Here is a 10,226-nt window from a genome sequence, read left to right as displayed (position 1 = left end):
TATAAGAATGTTTTATTTAAATTAAGGGATTTTTTTATGTATCATTTCCCTAGATTAGGTGTAATTTGACTTTTACCTTTAGAAGTCATTACATATATACCTACTTCTTTCTTGGTGAAAATTAACATATATTACTTGCTAGTCACAAATTTGATCATTAAACTGAGTCTTGTTTTTCTTCCTGCTAAAACGTCATTTTATTAAATTAAGAATGAGAAAAGGAAAACAAGAAGAAAAAGAAATCAGCAAAAAAATTAGATTTGCAAAGCATAATTGATGCTTTCTATCTCACATCCTTGATATTCCAAGAATTCTTTCCCTATCAAAAGAGCCAATGATCTAAGTTTGATTGTTTGTTCCACTATTTTTCTCTCTCCACCAAGAGTCGATCAACTCTTGCAAATTCTTTAATCTTGAAAACAAGTTATGATTAAATAAATTCTCCCTTTAATGAAGTTTCTTCCCCCCACCCCCACCCCAACCAAAAAAAAGGAAAAAAAGAAGAAGACCATCAGCTAACCCTAAGAAGATTAGAAACTTGAAAAGAAGACTTAGATTACAAAAGTGAAATTGATATAAACTTTTCCTGCAAAAACCACCCCAAATCACACCGTTGACATCCCCATATTTAGGATTACAAAATTCACCAATTATAACGAAAAACCCTAAAATGCTAATAATAACCCACCTACCCTAATCCTGTTCTATCTGTTTGGTAATACATCTGTGGTGGTGTCTCTAGAAGTTGTCTTCTTTTATTCTACCTACTGTGTGTCTTAGACTAGCAGGATCATAGAAAATTTGTCCCAAGAGTAGGACATGTGGATATGCTCTTTACTAAAGAATGGTAAGCTCTCAACACAAATGGCTGCCAAATATATTGCAACCAGAGATAAGCATATGTAATCCGGTGGGGGTAAGTGGTTGAAATTCTTTCTAAAATTTTTGTTCTTCCAATGGATATAATCTTTTGTTATGAGCCAATGCTTTATTTGTGGCTATCATTTCAAAACTGAATAAGAGATCAACAATGAAATGATGGCAATAATTCAAAGTGGATTAAACCTCTCACTTGATTGGGTTCCTTGATTGAACTATAGCTAGTAGGTAGCATTTCTTTTTTTTTTGCTTTATGAGCAAAACTATCATAAATTGAAATAAAAAATACCTATCTACATTGCAAAGAACAAATTGCGGAGGATGGCTTCTTTCACCAAGAACCCTTTTATACAGAAGGAGCATCAATAGACTTCCACATTCCACTGCCCTGCCTTCTTCAAGTTCCTCTACTACTTAATCCAATCAATGCCTGCAAATATATCAGCTCAAAAGTAAGGAGTGTAAGGGATGGATATACAATCTTCTATGCATACTAATTATATCTTGCAAAACATTAGGTGGTCCACAAAGCAACAGGTGATACAACAATGTAGCACCAAAATTATATATTGCTAAGCTAGGCAGACAGGGAGGCTCTTCTAGGGCTTGAATTTCCCTGGAAACAGGGCTAAGATTGTATATGTCAGACTGCCAATGTTGTTAACGGAGATAATTAAGGTTAGTGTTTAGTATTCTCTCACCATTGAAATATGTTTCATATGTTACATTTTGACATCACTGATGAAATGCTGGGCAGTAATGCCAGAGCTAGACTTCTTCCTCATGCAAGGGATCTTGATGCATTCCTCATTGGCAATGTAATGACTTCCAGCCTGGAAACCAAAAAGATTGTTTAGCTGAGGCCTAAAGGTGATCTAGTATAAACGCTAACTAGACTTCAATGTAGCAAGACATCATCTTTCATTGCACTAGCGTAAGGCTAGAAGAAATGGAAGGGAAGTGAGCAACTGAGAAAGAATGTGAAACAGAGATAAACAATATCACAACTGATACCCAAGCAATGCTTTTGCAGTGAAGACCACCAGCATTATTAAAAAAATTTTAAAAACAGAGACGAATTCCTTCTATTTGATACTGCAGATTAAGGACATGAGGTCCCAAACAATAATCACTTAATATCCACACCAAAGACATATTCAAGGTCGTAGCAGATACCTTCACAGTGCAAAGCTTTGTTATGACAATGCAAAATCATGACAATGCTCTATAGCTACGGAAATTATGGATAAAGCAATAGCAATTCTGCCAAAGGAAACTGCAACATGGAGGTATGGACTGGACTTGAAATTTTCATTCTTCTCCATGCCATCAGACTCACCAATATATAAGAGCATACCATGTCTAGGTACATCATCCTGAAACACAAAGATGGAAAAAGATGAGCATGTTATGGTATACATTGGTAGTTTTATGTGATATATGAGATACTAATCTCACTAGGAATAAGTGTGTCATTTTGAGCTTCTTAACAATGTGGTCATATCTTATTTGACTTGAAAATGGACATCTCAATCCAATAATTTTCTTTATGAAGCAAGGAAATGTTTGCCTTCACATAAACATGTCCAATACGATGGCATGTTCTATTTATGGTTTTACAGACGTGCAATAATCTAAATTGTTGGTGTCTAAGTGAAGTTTATGACAGTATCTGCTGCTGATTTCAGATCTGATTTCATGGAATTTAAATTTACTTGAGTTATATATGGTCAAATTTAGGTGGAGAAGATTTTACCCTAAGAAAAAATGACGAAATATGAGAGAAACGGGAGTATAACGGTTAGGGACAGAGACAGGGTTGCGAAGAAATAAAGAGGGAGAGAAACTGCACCTGAATCGCAATGCTTGATTGTTGATTCATCACTATTGGTCCGTAGAAATGCATCCATCGATATACTTGGTACGTTAGATTTTCCAACTCATCAAGTCCCCGAATCTCTGATAACTTCTTGCAGCCACGAAAGCTGACAGCCACCGCAGCTTCTTCAAGTTGGACAGAGAGATGGTAACGTTTCAATAGAAATGCATCCATCGATACACAAGTCCTCTAGATTTTCCAACCTATCGAGTCCGTGAATCTCAAGTAACTTCTAGCAGCCTGCAGTTGATAGCTTCTTCAACTTCTTCAAGTTGGACAGAGATGGTAACGTTTCAATAGAAATGCATCCATCGATACACAAGTCCTCTAGATTTTCCAACCTATCGAGTCCGTGAATCTCAAGTAACTTCTCGCAGCCTGCAGTTGATAGCTTCTTCAGCTTCTTCAAGTTGGACAGAGATGGTAACGTTTCAATAGAAATGCATCCATCGATACACAAGTCCTCTAGATTTTCCAACCTATCGAGTCCGTGAATCTCAAGTAACTTCTCGCAGCCTTCAGTTGATAGACAACGCAGCTTCTTCAAGTTGGATAGAGATGGTAACGTTTCAATAGAAATGCATCTATCGATATACAAGTCCTCTAGATTTTCCAACCTGTCGAGCCCCTGAATCTCAAGTAACTTCTCGCAGCCTTTAGTTGATAGCCACCGCAGCTTCTTTAAGTTGGACAGAGATGGTAATGTTTCAATAGAAATGCATCCATTGATAAACAAGCACACTAGATTTTCCAACCTATCGAACCCGTGAATCTCAAGTAACTTTTCGCAGCCTTCAATTGATAGCGACTGCAGCTTCTTGAAGTTGGACATAGATGGTAACGTTTCAATAGAAATGCATCCATTGATTAACAAGATCTCTAGATTTTCCAACGTATCGAGTCCCTGAATCATTGATAACTTCTCGCAGCCTTCAGTTGATAGCCGCCGCAGCTTTTTCAAGTTGGACAGAGTTGGTAACGTTTCAATAGAAATGCATCTATTGATACACAAGTCCTCTAGATTTTCCAACCTATCCAGCCCCTGAATTGTTGATAACTTCTTGCAGTCTCTAGCTGATAGGGTCTTCAGATTCTTCAAGTTGGACAGAGATGGTAACGTTTCAATAGAAATGCATCCATCGATTAGACAAGTTCTCTAGATTTTCCAACCTGTCAAGTCCGTGAATCTCAAGTAACTTCTCGCAGCCTTCAGTTGATACCCACCGCAGCTTCTTCAAGTTGGACAGAGATGGTAACGTTTCAATAGAAATGCATCCATAGATAGACAACTTCTCTAGATTTTCCAACCTATCGAGTCCGTGAATCTCAAGTAACTTCTCGCAGCCTTCAGTTGATAGCCTCCACAGCTTCTTCAAGTTGGACAGAGATGGTAACGTTTCAATAGAAATGCATCCATCGATACACAAGTTCTTTAGATTTTCCAACCTATCGAGTCCGTGAATCTCAAGTAACTTCTTGCAGCCTTCAGTTGATAGACAACGCAGCTTCTTCAAGTTGGACAGAGATGGTAACGTTTCAATAGAAATGCATCCATCGATAGACAAGTTCTCTAGATTTTCCAACCTATCGAGCCCCTGAATTGTAGTCAGTTTCTTACAGCCGGTGAATTGTAGCCTCTGTAGCTTCGTCAAGTCTGAGATATTTGGAAATATTTCTATTGAGATGCATTTGTAGACCATCAGTTTTTTCAACTTTCCTAATCTGCCAACAGTCGGGATCTCGGTTACCCGCTCACTATGAGTGAGACTTAGATCTTTTAGGTTCTTCAAGGGCGAGAGATTCGGTAGTAATTCTAATGATCCAGAATTAGTTATTGTTAACTCTTCCAAGGATTCCAACGATGATGCCTCAAAGAAGTTAATCACCACTGCTGTTGGCGGGGCGCTTAGTGTCAAATGCTTTAATGCCTTCATGTTGGATAAGTCCGTTACTACTCTCAAGGGAGGTGGGGACCTCCACTGGAGCTGCAGCTTTGTCAAATACTTCAAATCCCTGAGCTCCTCAATTAATGACCCATCATCATCATCTAAATCGATTTTTAATTCACACAATCTTTTAGGAAGTTTTCTAATTCTCAATGATGGGCATGCACATACATCCAAAGATCTTGAGGGAGCCCAATTTTTCTAGGCCCACAATATCTGATAACTCATTGCAGTACCCAATTAGATTCTCTGAAGCCGATAAATTTGGAATTATACTTAAAGACTTGCAATTGGATATCCTTAACTCTTCCAAACCCTCAAGGCCTTCAATTTCAGATAAACCAATGTCCTCCAGATCTAATTTGCACAATTTTTCTAAGCATTGAAGTTTAGGCAATTTTGCCAATGAGCAAGCAGTCCGCATCTTCAGCAGTTTTAGGGAATCTAATCCTTCAAGGCTTTCGATTTTGGCTAGCTTGGAGCAATCACGAATTCGTATGCTCTCTAAATTTCTCAGGCCCAAGAATCCTAATATTTCTCCCAGGTTTTCACATTCATAAACCTCGAACCTTGTCAAAGTTGAGGGAAGATGAGGAATGCATTGGAGCTCAGGACACCATCCTAAAGTGAGAGACTCCAACCTTGGAAGAGCATCAATGGTAGCTGGTATCTCCACCAGATTGGGACAGTCCAAAAGGTACAATTTCATTAAATTTGTCAGATTTGGCAGACTTGGTGGGAGTGATTTCATTGTACATGTTGAAGCGTCCAAATATCTTAAACTTGGAGGGAGCTCCAAGAGCGGGATTATGTCCCTCTTTTCACCTTGACTCCTTCTTGGTTGTCGAAAATAATGATGATACATACCAGTACTCAAAATTTGGATGTTTGGCAGGTATGGTAGCCGTCTTTTAGAAAAGTCAAAGTGTAGCTCTGTTAAGGCTTCCAAGTGGACCCCCCATCCTTCTGGTAACTCACGGATTTTTGTCTTTTGAAGGTTAAGAATTTTGAGAGAACTCAACTCACAAATGTTATTTGGGAGACACGTTAAATTGTGGCAACTACTCATGTTCAATGTGACTAAACCCTTAAGATGACCAATGGATTCATCAACTTCAACCAAATTGTAACACTCATCAATAAGCAATACCTCCAACTGTTTATATGTTGACAAGTTTGGAATTCGGGATAGGTTATAACATCCACGTAGCTTCAGAACTTTAAGAGTTAATACCTCCTGCATAACAAAACAACAACAACTCGATTATGAGATATTAATTAAATGATGACCCTTATACATACGTACAATAGATGGGAACAAATTACAATAATTTCAAGATTAGAAAGGGAAAAGCAAACAAAAAGAAGAAAGAGAGAGAGAGAGAGAGAGAGAGAGAGAGAGAGAGAGAGAGAGAGAGAGAGCTCTTTTCTTAGAGACCTACCTTGATATACTGCCAACCCATCCAATTCTCTGTGATGTCACTCCCAGACAAATCAAGAACACACAATCTCCTTAGATTCCTTGGTACAAATTGCATAGGGCATCCCTGCCAACTAAGGTATCTCAAGTTTGGAAAGGAATGCTCAAGGTTTCCAGCAACCTTGACACGAATAAAGTCAAGGATCCTTAGTCGAGTCATTGAACCGAATCCTTTCATGATCATAGGTTTTTCATCAAAATAGTGATTATACTGGAGTCCTTCGAATTTCTCCGTCCCCTGCAAAACAAGCAAAGTTATCAACATTCACAAAGCTTACTCACCATCCATGTATAATGGAATAACGACCCCATTCAAGTCATTAGAATATTAAACTGGATTGAAAGCTTAAATATCATAAGCTGGGTTGTGGGTGTGGGATCGTTTGTACCATGGATCCACCCATGCATGTCTGCCATTTGTTTTCAAATGCTACATTTATTTTAAAAGATATCTTTAGATAAAACTTCGTAGATTCTAATTCTTTAAATCATCGGAATGAAGAAAAAAAAACACAAATTTAGATGTATTAGTCGTTTATTGAGAACAAACCTCTTGAGTACTGAGTATTTCCTTTACGTCCTCAAGTGACCATAGCCTACTACGTTTCCCCGGCTCATCAAAGTTTTCTTGGCGAACAATTTCCCTTCCAAGGTCTCTTAGCTGATCATGCATGCTAAACTCATTTCTTTCATTAATCTCAATGAGTGACTTTAGGCAGAGATTTTCAATTCCTAAATGTGGGGCAAAGTCAGAGCCATCCCATATATAAGATGCAGTGTCTTTCTCCCTTCCAATAAAAAAGCAAGCAATATCAAGAAACATCACCTGCTCCTCATGATCTAATCCATCATAACTTATTCTTAATGTCTTTTGCACCTCTTTGTTTAGGTTGTTGGCTAACTTCTTCACTACATTTTTCCATACGGATTCTTGTCTTAGATATAAATTTGAACCAGTAACCTTAAGTGCCAAAGGAAGTCCTCCACTAGTCTTTACCACATCTCTTGAGAGTTCCAAATATTCTTCCGGAGGATGGTCCATCTTGAAGGCATGCCTACTAAAAAGTACAAGTGATTGATCTGGATTCATTTCATTGGGCTTGTATGGGTTGTCCACTCCAAGTTTATCTAAAACACGCTTGTCCCTTGTGGTAATAATGATTTTGCTTCCAACGCCAAATGAGTCACCCTCCCCAATTATTGCATTCAAATCAGTAAATTCATCAACATCATCAACAATGATAAAAACTTTTTTACCAGATAATCTTTGCTTAATCATAGCAGTTCCTTCATGGACAGTACCAATGTTTGTATTCTTCTTGTTCAAGATGTTGTTGACAAGTTGAATTTGCAAGTGGATAATTCCTTCTTTTGTTTTGGCAGTTTCTCGAACATCTTCTAGAAAGCAATATCCTTGAAAATCATGATAGACTTTGTTGTATACACACCTGGCAATTGTTGTCTTACCAATACCCCCCATGCCATGTATGCCCACAATCCCTTTGGACTCAAAGCTTAGCAACTCCTCTATTTTTTCTACATGAGAATCCATTCCAACGATGTCCTTTGAAATAATCACAGGGATCTTGTCTAATTTACTCCAAACTTTATCGACAATTAATCTTACCAGCTTCCCTTCATACCTGCATTGTTCAAAAAAAGAGAAAAATAAATGAGTTGAATGAATGATGATATGTATATCTCCTTCTTTCTCATTGAAAAGCCATTTGTTAAGAGAAGATAAGTGAACGTCGCAGGTCTTTGAAGAAAAAAAGAAAAAAAACTCCAGCAGCAAAACCTTAAGGTCGGTCAGGTCACTAGTGACCTTTCAAAATTCTATTAATTGCAGCAATGGTGTCAATTTAGAATTAAATTGAATCAGGCCGAAGTTTTCATATTTTTTGGTTCTGATTTCCTGGTTACTCAAATAAATCCTTGCATGATATCAACGTTCAGAGAAGACTGACTCAGCGCCTAGCAATCAATGGAAGGGTCACACTAGGCTAAATATTTATATACCAAAAGAAAGAATGCAAATGCAACTTATCTAAATTGGAGAGAACGATGAACTTTGAGGAGCTTGGCCGGGGTGGGCACTGAACAAGATTTCAGGAATCAACGACTCTGAAACTAACCCAGTGCAGACCCTCGAGTTTTAGAGAACCATAAGCTATTAATTTAAGGCAAAATAGCTCTTCGGTCTTACCCATCAGCAGTGTTCTTGAGATCCCAGCCCTTCAATTCACCAACGTCTCTCAAAGCCTTCCTCCACTCCAATAGAGTCTCTTTGTCGATTTTTTTCTGATGATGATGTTGGAAAGCGGTCCCATAGCTACCAGTCTGGTTCCGAACCTCTGTTGGATTTACATGATAGAAAACAGGGAACACTATCATTTGTCTTTGGCATTCCTTCTTCCTGCATTTGGAGATCTCGGAGAGTTCACGAAGGCACCACTTGCTGGAAGCATAATCTTTTGAGAAGATTATAATGGCAACTTTGGACTGACGGATTGCAGAGAGAAGTGCCGGACCAATCTCTTCTCCAATTCGAAGTTCTTCATTGTCTCTGAAGGTGTGGATTCCCTTACTGTCAAGGGCTTCGTAGAGATGATCAGTGAAGGTGGTGCGGGTGTCAACACCTCTAAAGCTCAAGAACACATCGTATTCCTGCCCAGAGCCAGAAGAGGTGGAATCTGAGGAATCACAGTCTTGTGTGGCAGAAGATGATGATGCTTCATCGTCGTTTCTCGTTGCAGGAGGAGCATCATCAGTAACGCTGTAGAAGAGTTTCTTTAGAAGAAGAAGAAGAAGGACGAGTAGAAACCCTCCGACAACACAAAGAAGAGCATACATTTTTCTCCCCTTAATTGATTTCAAGATGCGGATGAGATTTAAGAGCAGAACCTGGAAACTGACTTAATTGGTTTTATCACTTGCTTTCTTATCACTGCTTTCTCACTGATATTCGGCTGGAAAGACCACAAAGAAACGAAATGAAATGAAATGAAGTAGCTTGAACGTTCAAGGGACTTCACCCACTGCCTCAAAGTCAAAGATGGCAACACTTCACTTTGAATAAAATCTAACGCTTGATATATCATTACCAAAAAAAAAAAAAAACGCTTGATATATCACCATATACATTTGAACGAATAAGTCAGATTTTACCATTTTATTTTACCAATACGTTTCAATAGAATAAACAATTTTATTTTAATGAAATACTTAATATTTTTTAATTTAATCACAATAAAAAATATTAATCATTCACAACTAACGAGGAGTCGAGGACAACTTATTATATATAATATATCATCTACCACTTTGTCTTTTTCTGTCTGTCCACATATATTATTATTTACACATAACATCCCATCATGTACAGTGTACTTCCTTCTAATTCTACTTTCTTATGTCATTTTCGTGATCAACCCATTTGATTATGATAATGTGTTTCTCTGTACTTTTTTATATCATTTTCATGGCGAATGCATTTAGAACAATAATTTAACTTGAATCTAATTTTCTTCATCTACATACTAATGTGACAATTTTTTTTTTTTTTTTGGTAATCAAACTTTCAATTAGAAGACCGGCAGGAAAAGGCCGAGGCATCCTGATTACAAGCTTCAAGAAGCCAAGGAATGGAATTAGGTCAGACAGTTCTACTTGCCACAGACTGGGCCTTCCTAGCTAGACTATCGGCTACAGAATTAGCCCATCTAGAAACATAACGAACCGACAACGACGGTTCAAGATCAAATGCCCTACATATATCTTCCACCACTCGATGAGAATCCAATTGACAGCTTTTTAACATTGATGAGACCTGTCATCACCGAAAGAATTGGAGTAAAGAAAATAATAATTAGAAGTCCATCCCCTACAAAGGCTATTCAACCTCCCCCTTTAAATGTTGGTGCCCAAAATGGTTCAAGTATATTATTTTTGTGGATATTATTTGTAAATAATTTCTAATTTTATGGTTCAAATTAGATTTTAAATTGGAGAGAGATCACGGTCTGAATCCCATTTGTTGATT

General features: G+C 37.8%; 1 protein-coding gene across 1 annotated transcript; it reads right to left on the bottom strand.

The window, feature by feature from the left end:
* Positions 1-2,888: 2,888 nt before the first annotated feature.
* On the bottom strand, positions 2,889-9,105 carry LOC149010915 (disease resistance protein RPP4-like). The gene is given in 6 exon segments (XM_089160701.1): positions 2,889-3,902; positions 3,904-4,884; positions 4,886-5,941; positions 6,147-6,422; positions 6,735-7,827; positions 8,391-9,105. Coding segments are annotated over 6 exon segments (4,965 nt in total). The 5' UTR covers positions 9,038-9,105; the 3' UTR covers positions 2,889-2,990.
* Positions 9,106-10,226: the final 1,121 nt, after the last annotated feature.

Source organism: Hakea prostrata, chromosome 7 (assembly GCF_041222555.1).
Source record: "Hakea prostrata isolate BN-2017 chromosome 7, UWA_Hpros_2, whole genome shotgun sequence".
Classification (NCBI taxonomy): domain Eukaryota; kingdom Viridiplantae; phylum Streptophyta; class Magnoliopsida; order Proteales; family Proteaceae; genus Hakea; species Hakea prostrata.
Note: the sequence above shows the minus strand (reverse complement) of the source record. Positions and strands in the feature narration are given on the sequence as shown.